Source organism: Fusarium graminearum, chromosome 4, assembly GCF_000240135.3.
Source record: "Fusarium graminearum PH-1 chromosome 4, whole genome shotgun sequence".
In the NCBI taxonomy this organism is placed as follows: Eukaryota; Fungi; Ascomycota; class Sordariomycetes; order Hypocreales; family Nectriaceae; genus Fusarium; species Fusarium graminearum.
Genome location: NC_026477.1, coordinates 731029 through 745080, shown reverse-complemented (window position 1 = coordinate 745080; position 14052 = coordinate 731029). Strand labels below are relative to the sequence as shown.

Here is a 14052-nt window from a genome sequence, read left to right as displayed (position 1 = left end):
TGGACTAAGTTCTGATAAACGATTTGCTGGAGCTGATTGGGTGTCGGCTTCCGCATCGGCTGCTGCTGCATCATCTGGCCGGCCCCAGCCATATGCTGCATGTTGGCCGCCATGGCCTTCTTGAGGGGAACGAGAAACGTCCCAGTCTAGTGAAGAAATGTTGTCGCTCCAACGAGTAGATACGTTAATGTTTAAACGAAGAGTGGGAAGCTAAACAGCGGACAAAGGTTTGATAGAAAAGACAATCGAGCAATGCAGTGTTTAACGGTAGTGTCCGTTCAAGGTTTCGACGTGGATGAGCGAGGCGAAGCTTGTGTCAAGGGTGCCTATGAAAACACAGGGCGGTCCATAAAAAGGCCGTCGTTTGTGCAACAAGGCAGCAAGGACTTGAAAACGACGAAAGATAATACGCTGCGCGTGTCCAAACGTGCCCGAGTCTTGGTAATGGCTTGTCTTGTTATCGAGAAGCGCCGCGTCAGTTGTGCAGCAAGATTCGAACTTTGTGACGTCGCGAAGAAGGATCGCAACGATGGGATTGTGGTTGGGAAATATTAACAGGCTTTCGATTTGTTCGTCGATGTAGCGAAAGACGTGGCAGTGGAAAGTCCTCTGGAGTGGCCGTGATTCAGTCAGTCGGTCGGTATCGTCGAGAGCTGCAGTCGTTGTTGTAAGTTTGAAAATAGACTACGGGGGGTTGTGATCGACTCGCGGTCGTGCGGGTTTGGGTTTGGGTGACGGTAGCGAATACAAAACAATAGACTAACAAAAAGTGAAGAAGGAGAAACAAGAGTCGCTAGTCGTCACAAGCACAATTGAGAGTTTCCAGTCAACCTGTTGAAGAAGAAGAAGAGAAGGTGACAAGAGAGAAACAAGACATCAACCCAGGGCGGTCGGTGCTGGAGGTTTGGTGTTGTTTTGGTGAAAAGGTCGCAAGCGCCTTGAGTTGGGGGTTCCAAGGTGGTAGTAGTCTAATGTGCCCATGGTGTGGAATTTTGGGCGGCGCCGGGAAGGCAGGCACCCTGGCCTGGTCCATGGACATGGCACCTCCAAAGGGCCTGGATGTACCTGATACTTGTTCGCCCTCCACTCTGTAATCTGCTGTAATAGGCTGACAGGGCTAGCCAAGGTGGGTGCAAACTACAGTGCTCGGGGCTTGGGGGAGGGCACAAGGGTCAGGGCGACTGCCGAGTTGGAGCATTTCACTTTTTGCTAGCAAGTTCATTTCAAGATTGAGGAGGAAAAGAATGACGACGATGGTGTTGGTTGATCTCGATCTTGTTATTATACTCTCTAATACACATGTCTCAATACTGATTAGGGACCAACTGATCAAACAGCGATCGTGTGACAACGATAAGAAAAAAAGAAGGGGGAAACCCTTTGGGAGGGGGCTACCTATTCACATCACCAAAATGGGTGAGTGGATGGATGGGGATGGGGATGGGTGAATAAATGAATATGGATTGATGATGATCTGTCTGTCTGCCGGCACTGTAAAGTGTAAATCCAGGCACGAGCCCAGTGTCAACTCAACCGTTAAAACTCTATCCTTGGGAACCCTGTATTCCAGTACAGCACAGTCGCACTCAGTAGACTACACAGCCAGCCGTCGATCCCCTCTGTCGATGATTGTTTCAAACAATTTGACAATAAACTCGGCCTTTGTCCCATGGATCAACTCGACGAGGACCTCACCACGTCGACAGCAGGTCCTGGGAACTTCCAAGGTCATGGTGGATAAGGCAGAGTCGCACTAGGGCCAAGAAGAGACATGGACAAGCGTCGGCAGGGCGCCTGGGCCTGAGCCTAGAGCCAGGCTAACCCTGAGTAGGACTGTACGGTAGAGAGTACATGTAGAACCCTGAAGCTGGGAGGGAAGGACATCTAGGTCATTTTACAGCAGGCTCTCAGGCACTGGAGGTGGGCAGGCTGCTGTCCATCTCTCCAGGTACGTAACCATACCGCTATATGAATCAACCCTTGTACATCCATCTTACACAGCCACTTCTTCAGTTGTTTATTGCACATCTACACACCTCATCTCTAAAGTCCTTCTCACTATCTTGCTCTCAAACGTTAGGCTGCTAATTTAGGTTTGTTTCTGCTTCTTCTGTCCGTACGTCTGTTTCGTACACGTTCAGCCCAGCGTGGCATGTAGGTTTTTTACCCTTCACTGTGGCGACCCCTCCTAGGTCCCCTCCCTCTCTCATATACCCATGTCCATGGATACACATCAAAAGTTGAGGCGGTGGCCGCATGAGCTACTGGGCGTCTATCCGTCCGTCGTTGGACGGCCGCTAACTCGAATCGTTTTTTGTCCCGTTGGGTTCATGTATGTATGCATGTGTACAGAACTACGGACGGGTCGGCTACGAACCTAACCTGAGATAACCTCTTTATCTATCCCTATCTCAAAGTATAGAGTTCTATATAGTGCTGCTGTTACCACCCACGGATAGTCAGTCGCGTCAGGGTTTCGGCGACAGCTGAAACAAGAGGGGACCGAAAATCATCAGAGTGTCAAACCCGCGCACGGCTCCAAGTTGGCAAGGAACGGAAATAGACCGCACGCATCAACGGTGATCGACCAGAGTTGATAGAGGAAAAGAAGGAGAGAGAGAGTTTGACAACGACATTGATAGCGCGCGCAACCGAAATCAATTGAACTTCATCTTTATTACATTTCATCTCAGAACCTAGGCCTGGGTGTATTCGAGGATCGACCTTCAACAAACCTGGCATCGTTTTCTGTACTGTATCAAGGATGCAGTGCAAATCAGTGGGGTAGCCTTTCTCTTGTCAGATTGAACAGAGACAAGAAAAAGAGGCGTCGTCCGTCCGTCTCTGATCGAATCGAACCTCAAACGAAGGAGCCCAGAAACAGAAACAGAATCCAAGAGGGAAACCCTGCGACAAGAAAGTATTGGAGACAAAGGTGACACGCTTGCACAACAAAGAAACACTTGGGAAAACCGACCTCGGTTTCATTGGTTCGAGTCCCACCGATCCAGCTAGTGAGTCGGAGTGAATGAAGAGAGAGGAAGCAGACCTCAGGGTATCAGAAAAATTGACCGCTGGAAGCATAAGAGACAAAATTATTAGGGCAGATTATGCCATTCAGACTAAGCTTCTTAGACTACTTATTTTTATACCCTAAGACTCAGGAGGCCAACTTTTCTGCTACCCACTAGGCAGAGAATGAGAGCAACGCAGAGCAGAGCAGACCAGAACTGAAAGGGCCTGGTTATTTGCAAGAAAAGGCCCCGCATCCCTGTTTCCCCTAGTCTGGTTGGACGCCCAGGCACGGTACGGTACCAGGTACTTTGAGGAACGCGAGCATGGTCAAGGGCTTCTTTCTTCTCGTGCTTCTATGGAAGCAAGATTAAATTAAGCCCAGTAGTGTGCTTGACCGGTTCAGTTCTCTTGCTGCTCTCTACACTAGTACTGACCGTCCTGATTCGCGATACAAACGGTTCAGTCAATCAACTTGGCCATTGAGCAGGCTGCAGCGGCAGCGTGAATGTCTACGTGCATGTCAAGATGCAGGGTAGAGACGGCCCTCCCGGTTCCATCCATGTACTATGTAGTCTATTGTGCTGCATGGAGGGAGAGAGTGTGTTTGATGTGTGGTTGTGTGGTGGGCTGTCACCATGACCTTGGCTCGCGGATCATCCGTCATCTCAGCAGGACATGGTGCGATTCATTGTCCAGCTTTACAAGGTACTTGAATCTCGCCTTGAAAGTGATAAGGTTGAAAATGAAAGGGAAATACAATTGAACTGAGAGAGTCGACGGTGATTATTAAACCGTTCTGTCTCTCTCTCACTGTCTCCTCCCCTTGGAGATTCGGCGACGGGGGTCCAGCGAACCGGACCGGGGTCAAGTTAGCAAAAGTCAAGGGGATCTTGGAGTAGTCCCACCTCATCAACGACCTCGACGACACACCGTTCGAAAAGATATGCTGCAATCCGAAACATCAAGATACAGAGATATGAGCCCCCTATTGCCACTGAGAGACGTGACGGGATGCCTCTGGGTTGAAATAGGAAAAGAGGCATGAATATGTATTGTTTGTTAGGAATACTGACTCCCACAGATGTAAGGGTATGACTATGGACGGTTCCTTGGAAACGAGGTTGGATGGGTGCGGAGATGCCACGAGGCCCGGGATGTCATCGTCACACATGCTCTCACTCACACCGGGCAGTGACTGACTGACTGAGCGAGTGACTGATGGTGAGTGAACATCAGCAAGTAATGATTTAGAGTTATTCGCAGTTTCAATGCTGGTTTGGGTGTATCTCGACTATAAAAAGAATACACCATCATAGCATCGCATAACATATCGCCTTAAATATTAAAGCCAGGCCATGCAAAACATGTTGTATCTTATTTCTTCCCGCCCTTTAGCTTTGGCTTGGTCGCCTCACCAGCCTAGGCAAAGCAGATGGTCCTCCATCTCCATCTCCCATGTCTCCCCCATCCCTGTCTTTTAGTCTGCCCCCCCCCCTGTGCAGATACACGCCCATCTCTGGAGGACACCTTTTCCCCTTTGAGACGTATCTAGGTAGATGGTACAAGGACTAAACAATCTGCGCGTGATGGTCAGAGAGGGTCCCTTTTTTTTCTCCGACTATTGCTTTCGATACATACAGATCAATTGCACAGTCTGTGTAGTATAGAACAATGACTACAGAAACAACCCTCAATTGCAGCATCATAATAGACAACTGACTGACTTCTCACAATCCCCTTGTCAGACCAGACCAAGCCAGGCTGTCTCAATGCCGTCAGTGTCAAACCCCAAATGGCTTGGTGCCTAGCTGGGCTTAGTGCTAATGCTGCCACCGCATTAGCTTCAGGTCGATTGGACCAGATGAAGAAATATCAGGGCCCCTTCATGCCCTGCCCAGTCAATTTAATTCTGTCGCGGCTATATTTTTCTGTTTTGTGGTTAATTATACGATGCACATCATTGATTGATTTTCTGCCTGCCTGCCGGTGCGATGAAGCCGAATGGAATTGTTACAGAGGATGGAATAACCATGGCTGATCTGATGTGTATGCGCAGTGATAGCTATAATTGAGAATGATATAGGTAGGGACTGGCTATCTCAGCCCTGTTCAATTCATCCGTCCAATTGAATCGCTCGAGCTACATCTGCAGACTTGACCTTTCTCCTCTTGGATTTTCCCTTTTCCTTTTGGATTCTTACTTTATCATAGAACATGAATAGCGTCAGAGTGTCAATGTTTTCTTTTAGAGTTTTTACCCTCTAATTGCCAGCGAAATAATCACTGAAATCAAGCCTGAGGAAACCCTGGCTCTGGCCTGGCCTGGCCTGGTTTAGTTAGCCCTCGCCTTGAAATGGGGGACCCAGAGTGACGGGACTGAAATTGGGATTCTCGATCGTCCCGCTTACGATCCTCAACCGTTAGGTAGTGGCGCATTAGAACTCTATGCAAGTCAGGTCAGGCCAGGACATAATACTCCGTAGATTGTAATTACTTTGTTTGTGTGTTATTCTTTTTGATGGTTATCGCAATAGAATATTCTGTTTGTTTCAATTACTTCAATTTAAAGTGCATATCTTAATCCTCTTGGCTGTCTGTCTTTTTTTCTTTTTCGCAGCTGATCAGGCAGCCACTATAGCTGTCATCCAATAAACCAAGACGCCCCAGAAACAAGATCTACTGCGGTTTGTGAGACACGCATTGCCAGGACCTAATCTATCATAATTTGGATTTGATTTCTACAGAGACAACGGGTTCTCTGGATAGTACGATCAGAATTGATTAATAGAAAAATAATGCACAATGAATAACTCGTCCATCTACCCTGCATCACTGTCTTGACTCGCTGGGCCTAACCAAGTGCCGTTGATCAGCGTCCCCAGGTTGGAGCAACCAGTAACAAGTCAGTACAGCAGGTACTTTAGGCCTTGTGATAGCCCACTACCACTGCAAATGCCTATTCTTTTCCCCTACGAGTCGACGATCCTTTTTAGCTCCCGCAAAAGTGTGGCTGGAGAGATCTGACAATCAATCAACCAAAACCATCTCCACTCCCTCCTTACTCCTCACTCCTCTCCTCACTCAGTGATCAACTGCAGGTCTTGTATACCTGAAGAAACTGTTTCCATCCTTTTGGTGAGTGCCCTCCTCCTCTGCCTGCCCTTTGTCTCGCCTTATTGCTCAGCCAAGACGTGCCCCTGCATCCGTCCAAGACTCTCTCATCCTGTGCCGTGTGCTTTGACATGACATTGGCCACAGCAGGTTTTTTGCCTCGTACAAAAGAGAAGCCTCAGAAGAGAAGCCTTTCCGTATTTCGTGCGTACTCTTTCAGCATGCCTGTCTCTTTCTCTTCTTTGGAAATGACAATGTTGCAAGAATAGCCAATACTTCTCTCTACGTGTATCAAACCACTGAACATTACTGACTCGCTAGGCCTCTTGTATTGTCTACTTTCTTAACTAGGCTACGGGAATTGCTCCGGTCAAAGTTGGTGTCTTTCCATAGGCGGGCGCTGCTTTATTAGCACATCCTAGACGGGACGATCCCTTTCAAGCTATTGTCTCCAATTACTCTCTTCTCCCTTTCAATTCATTTACACAATCAGACAAGAGAAAGATAAAGAAAAAGAACCTGAGGTTCACCGGCCCGGTGCCATCAGATCCTAGACTCTACTCAATGGTCAGACTCGAGGCTCACTCAGCCAGACCCGATGTGGTGGTCCAGTCGAATTCAATGCCGAGATGATCCCATCACGTCAGCTAGACACTAATTAATGTGGCTGTCTGCCTTGTGGTTCGTATTCCTTTTCTCTCCTCGTCTTGCTGCATTATATGTTCTCTTTTGTCCATGGCAGCAAAAAATAGAGAGCAATTTGCATGTTAAACCATCGACCCAACCGACTGGGAGAACCAGTGGAATGTGGATGGAATTCCAAACAATAATCGCCACCGACAGGGGGGCATCATCCAGGGGATCAAGGGCCCTTGAACAATGACCCATGTCCGGGTGTATTTTCTTTTCCTCTTTTGTCGTCATGCATCTCTTGTAAAACGCATTATCATGATTCGTGCCCATACCATACCTCACGAACCGGTGCAAGATGGAAGAAAGGAACACACATGAATTAAAAGCAAAACAAGACAACAGACGAAACAAAAACAAAAACAAAAAAACGCTGTCGACGGGTGAAAGTGTCTTGTGTCTTGGAAGAACGAACAAACCTCCTACACGTGTTTACTCTAGTCTACGTATTTGCTTATTTGTTTAGTTTAGCTGCTGCCACGGTTTAACGCCAACAAAGTGGATCTCAGGGTTCTCTGACAGGGAGGGTCCCTGTCTACACTCTGTAACTCTGGGGCCAGTTCATCCATCAAGCATCGTTTCCCCATATGTTATCCATTTTCAATCTCAACTGTTTTGTTACCGGTGAAAGGGGTTAATAACAACGTGTATTAACTACCTCCAGAGACCATAATTATGCGTTGGTATCGCCACTCAAGCCATCAAGTTCATGCCTTGATGTCTGGGGTTCGCTTAGCCAGGACAAGATGCGTCGTGGAATCGACGACGCTTTGATGACTGCCAACTCTCAAACTTGAACCCGTCATATCCATCTCATCCCAATCCGGACACGCCACAGTCTTGGCTCAAACCTTGACGTGGGAGGCATCGTGTTAAAACACCAAGTCGTTCTCTACACTACCAATGGACCAGCCCAGAATGTCCGGCAGACGGTTGGGACCTGGATTGCCACAGCTAGCCATAAAGTCAACTTCAATTCAGACCAAAGGCTCGACTTGATTGCCTCACGAGGTTTCCCAGCAGCTTAGTCTTCAAGCCAGTTCCTGACCATGGCGTAAACTATATGTCGTCAAGATTATCATTGGAATGGAATACGGCAGCTAACCCGCTCGCAGATAGCTTTGTTTGTTCAATCCTGATGGCGATTAGCTCAGACTAAGTTGAGAGAATTTGAAACTGTGCCGAAACATGCTGCTGTGACAAATGCTTTCCGGTATGTTTCTGAAACGAAGAACTGCTTAACCACCGTGACAATTCTATGCAAGTGCACATGCGTCATCTTGAACCGACCTTGTCAAGATTTGACTATGGGCTCTACTTCATAGAGAAAGTCGAATCAGGGGCTCTTCTCTCGTTGGACACACCCTGTGTGGTTGAGATAGCCCGTGGTTGACAAAGAGAGACGAGAGAAGAGTGAGTGTGCTTATCTCGTCTAAACGACTTGCAACAAGTATTATGGCATAGGAAAGGAAAGGAAAGGAGTCGGATAGTCTTTAACACCTCTCACCGAGAACATCACAGCATCACACTCTCTCCGTACCGTCCATAATTACTCGAACGGCGAACTGACTTCCCCTGTCGAGCAAATATGATGCAGATGGGACCTCAACATCAGAGACCGATGACTGATGCAAGTGTGATTTGTCGAGTCGTAAAGTCTGATACGGATATGTTGATTAGAGAGAACGATTAACTAGAGACTATTTACTACTTCAACGTTAGTGTCAGAGACAGATTCATCCATATCGATATGAAGTTGAACGTTTTGATCTTTTTTATTTGTGTTCAAGAAACGTCTTTAACGCTGCCGGCCTACATAACGATCAGAACCTAGTAGCCTAGGTGCACAAAAGAAGTTGCGTCCACAGTCATCAGAGTTTGAGAGTTTGCGAATGGTATGTCAACTAAGACAACAGCCTGACAGATAACTATGTAACGATGTACTACCCATCTTTGCCAAGAGGAAGAGAGTCAGCAATTTTACTCCAGAAGTACAAAAGTATAAAGAACAGTAGATACAGTTCAGAAAGTTCATAAGGCTGCACTTCTAATGTGATGTAACAACCATGGAACTAACAACAAGCCAACACTCGTTTCAACAGAGCTGAGATATCACTATAAGTCAAAGTATTGGCAAATCTACTATGGCTTCCATATGGTCATAACCTCACACCAGTTGGCAAACGCACACCCAGCAGACGCACATAAACTAGTATCAAGACATTCAAATACATTATCTTCTTAAAGCGTAACAGGGCCGGGCGTTGCTAATCGCCCCCAGAAAGGAAGACTCCCTTGCCGTCATCTACAATACGTAAAAGCAAAAAACCTTATGATACATAACAGTACAAAGTTTATCTCAAATCTCGACCTTTGGTGACCAGTGAGGAACGCCCTCTTAACCAGCAACGGCTCGACCTACGGCACCCGCAATCTCGCCAAAGAGAATACCCTTGAAAACGGCCTCGCCCATGGTCTGTGTCCAGGCGCCAGCCTCTTTTAGACGTGCCTTCCATGCCTCTTTCTGCTCTTCACCCAACTCTTCCCAAGTCATGCCCGGGCCGTGGACAGAAGGCTCGTGGACATCTAGCTTGAGCTCCGGCACTTGGCCGTCACCGCCGGCTGTTGCGGGAGGGAGATCGCCCTCGTATACCACTAGAGTCTCGCCGGTTACTGTTTTGACAATGTCTCGACCGCCGAGCTTGGCAAGAAACTCATCAGCGAGGAATGCTGTTGGTGGATGGTCGGGAGCTCGTAGAGAGCCATGCCATGCGGCAGGGAATATCCTTTCCACACCAAGAATTGGGGTGTTTTGACCCGAGAGTTCGAGAACAGCCTGTGCGACAAGAGCCATGAGGAGGGCAAAGATGGCCATAGTGATACCAAGACCACGAGAAGAGACACCACGGGACTTCACGGCTGTGACATAGCGCGCAGCACGGGGAGGACCCTTCTTGTTACGCGGGGCCTTTTCAACGTGCTTCTTCAGGGCGATACTGTTAACCACAACTGTTTTTTGCAGAGATGTGCTGGCTAGCTTGATGTATTGCTGGCGGAGATTGTTCTTTGGTGTGACGAAATGAGAGAAGGCCATAGCAGTGATATTAGCGTTTCCGTGGACTTCCTTCAGTGTATGCAGATGCCATAGCTTGGAAAGTAGCTCAATAGAACCACCCACAGTGTGCTCAAGTGTGTATAGAGTAATGGAGCAATCGTGGCCCGCAACAGCAATGACAAACTGTGTTTCACCAAGAGCGCCGAATGGTGAAGATGGAGGGGATAGGTTGGCGACAGCGAATGCGGTTGCAGAAATCTTCCTTGGTATTCTGGCATTGAGGCACAGGCGCGCCTCTGCCTGCTCTAACTTGGGCAATCTGAAAGCCTGTATCACGACTCCGCTTCGCTTGGGAAGATTGGTCGCAGCCACGAGGAAGTTGGGGCTCAGGTATCGAAGCGCCCGGAAAGCTGGTCGCTCGCCATGGTCATCCATCATGACATAGACCCGTCGCGGTTCGCTGACCTCCTTGCCGCTAATGTTGACAAGCCACAGCTCGTACTTGTAGCAGTATGCAATTTGGAACTCGTTCTCTCCCGTCTGCACGATATCCAGATCCTCAGCCTCTTTCTCGATCTTGAGAACGCTGAGCAACTTGACAGCAGCGCCTGCGACGTCAAAAATCGCCAATTGAGGCTCCTTGCTCATCGCTGTAGCTGCAACACCGGTTGATCCGGCAATGCGCAAAAGTCGCTGGTATGTATCGACTTCGGGGTCCTGGAAGAGGGCTGTTCGCGACGCTTCTGTGATGTTTGTATCGGGGGTCTTAGCTCCGACCGAAGTACGCAGTTTGGAGGGATCAACACTGAGGGCTCGGAGGTGCTCGTTCTTGCCCTTTGCGATGCTTTCTGGACTGGAGTTGACGCCGGCGTAAAGGTATGTGGATTTTCCCTTGTGAGGACCGACTGCGAGGGACATGACGCTGTCTTCATCGCGAGAAAGGGCGATCTCTCCGGCCGAGCGAAGTTCCTGCTGGGAAACAGTCTCAAGGACAGTCTAGACGCTGTGTTAGCATACTCTTATGCGCAAAGGGATAGTGAAGCCAACCCACGATTTTATTGCCGACACCGGATCGGCCGGCACCACCACCTCCGCCTACAACAACTCGAGTCGCATCCTCGGGGTCAAAGTCGATGGCATATAGAGGGTAATCGAGCTGGATACTCGATCGAGGGAATGATGAAGCCATGATGCGATGAGGCGATGCCTCTCTCGACGTGATTCGGAGTATGTCCTGAAGAGGGAGGCAACTGCAATATATTCAACGTCGTAATGCGCCGAGTCGATTGACGTGATGTTGATCGCGGGGCGTTGGTATGGTGTTGAGATGACGCTCGAGGCCAGATGTCGAGCTTGGAGCTTCCTGGTTGGTCAGAAGCCCGCCGCCACATGTGGCGTCAACCGACTGTGGCGTCACTTACAGACGATCCTCCATACTGAATACCCAAGATTTTGTTTGGTAATGGAGTCAGAAGAGAGGAAATATCCTAAAGGAATTGAATGCAGAATTTAATTAGTCTCTAGAGGCAGGTTAAGGGCAAGATGGTAACTTCAAGTTGGCTGCCTTGGGTAATGTCCTTGTAGCATACCCAGGTATATTGTGCTATACACGTCCCTTCGATCCGTACTCCTTTTCATTTTCACTCAATAACTTTACGGCTAAGTTTAATTTAAACCAATATGAGGCTGTGAGATATATAATAATGGTATTTTGCAATAGTTGTATGTTATTTGGTCAAAGTTCAAGACAGAAACCCTCAACACCTGGAATCATACACAAGATATCAAGCGACATGAGAATACAACGCTTTCCAATATACGTGGATAAGGTAGATAGACGAAATTGATTCAAATTTTAACAGTCGAGTCCAGTTCATATCAGACGTTACATATCATATGACGCCATGAGCGATCCTTGCTCAAGCCTTATCGCCTAGTCGCCTATGAAACTCATCAAGATTTGAAATTCACTGGGCATCAACTCGGTAAGCCCATGCCACTATAGATCCCAAAGTGCTTGAATCTTTGAAACGAAACTTAAAAGTCGGCTGACGTCTTTGGAGTTTGCGATACTCGATCTGATGGATACTTTTGATTCGTTGCCGTCTTTTATGCTTATATATATCGCCATCTAGATATTGAAAGAAGGGCGGGAAGCTACCAAAACTTCCATCCACTTGAATATAGATATAGGGAACAGAAGCTTGGGTTTAGATAGTCCTTGTCAGGTTTGTTACATGTGAATTTGTTACAAACCCGGTATAATACAATTATAGACAGACCCGTTCAACGCACCCCATGCCTTGGATTAGATAGAGCGGAGCATCAGCATCTACTGTGTACAGAGATCGAAGCTAGAAGGCAATATGCGAAATTGCAGCAATCCAGAATGGTAAGCAATTCGGATCCCATCAAACAATCCTCCACAATATCAATGCAACAAAGACTAATACCTGCTCTCACCACTTATCAGGCAAACATGACGCCAACCTTCTTATTGAAGAAGGTGAGGTCTATTTCAGTGCTCGTATAACCCCAAAAGCTCTGGGAACAAGCTACGGGACGAGTCCAATTGGTTGGCAAAGACCACTCGGGATATTAAAGAGGCGTAGAAAAAGCCATCTCGCTACGGGTTATTACCAGAACACACATGTAAACAAAACGTCACCACCGCATAACATCTCGGCTTCCTTTTTACGGATGAATACACGTACAGTTAGTCAATGTACATTAGCGTTGTTGCCGCATCGTCTGTTTTCGGCTGACTGAGGCTATCTTTGCTGCAAGCCTTTTTTGCGTTGAGGTTCCCTGCATGTATGTAATGCGAATAAGAAGACACCGGAAAGTGACAGGTCGAACGGCGAAAGCTGCAGGTTGTGAAGCAAAGAAGAAAATCACCATGTAAGCAAGTCTTGCATAACGAGGCCTCCATGCCTGTAAATGAGTTGATTACAATTAAACAATCCGTCTTATTATAGATGAGATATTTGACACGGGTACCTGGACAATAACTCTATGTAGCAAAGGCTGCCAGGATTGTTAGCCCAGGACGAGGTCTACCTTGCTAAAGTAGATTGCACTTTAGATGATCCGACACGCGGGATAGCGCGATCATGGAGTGTGGGGGAATTAATGCGGGTATTATAGAAAAGAACATCATGGATGATAAGAGAGAGGAACTTGATGAACCAATATCACACAAATCTTATATGTACGTGCTACTAGTAACACAGTCTATACAGTACCACACACAACAAGTGCCTACCCATCGCAATTTACCTGTCGTATCACAGTGGATCGAGATAATTCAGGATTCTTTAGTTAGGTAGTTAGCATTGGGCATTAATAGAGTGATATTCAACCTTGATCCATCCTATAGCTGCCCAATTCCTTTGTACACAACCCCTGTTCAAACAAGTGTGATCTAATGTGAATCACCACCCATCTGACCCCATCTCCGGTCATGCACACAATATGATAGAACAGGAAACTAATGTACCATAGCCGCTAGCCGCCCATCCTATCCCATCTATCACTTTCAGTAAGTGATTGTACGTACATGCTCATGGTAATCTGCACCGAATGTACCGTTACTTACTGCTCACACCCCTTCCTTGTTCGAAAAAGCCGAGATTGAAGGATGTGACAGCTTAAGCAAGTAACAAACCATTTTGTAACACGACAAATGCATTGAAGCACATGCATATGTATGTTATATGCAAGTGAATACTCTACCTACATAAACACACACACACACACATGCCTCTGCAATTGCTACTGTAATTGCTGTACACTGTGGCAAAATCCCTGTTCCTGGACCAGTTCCCGTTGGTTCAACTGCCGCTAAGGTCGGTGCATGCAGCAATCGTCACAGACATAAACAGCACGTCTGCATGAGGCGATTTCGTTCATAGCCACAGCCCCAGACGAGGCGAGTTGAGGGACCGGCAGGGACACCGAGACGCGAATACCGTGTGTTTTGAACACGTCAGTTCGTCCCAGAGTCATCTTGGTAAGCCTAATATGACAGATGTGGTAGGTACTTAGTTTTCTCTCTTCACACGACTCATCTCATACTCAGGCAAATGCCTCACTGAAACTGCGCCGTGTATCACTTGCCAGGGCGAAATATTAAGGAGGCAATTAAGAAGAAACGTCTCTTGTATAGACTATTATCTTTG

General features: G+C 47.4%; 1 protein-coding gene across 1 annotated transcript; it reads right to left on the bottom strand.

Annotated features, from left to right (window-relative positions):
* Positions 1 to 9214: 9214 nt before the first annotated feature.
* FGSG_06652 (uncharacterized protein) lies at positions 9215 to 11306 on the bottom strand (the record flags this gene model as incomplete). The annotated part of the gene is made up of 3 exons (XM_011327978.1): positions 9215 to 10867; positions 10923 to 11121; positions 11293 to 11306. The coding sequence occupies 3 exons, from the start codon at positions 11304 to 11306 to the stop codon at positions 9215 to 9217; spliced, it is 1866 nt and encodes a 621-aa protein (XP_011326280.1).
* Between the last annotated feature and the right edge of the window lie 2746 nt (positions 11307 to 14052).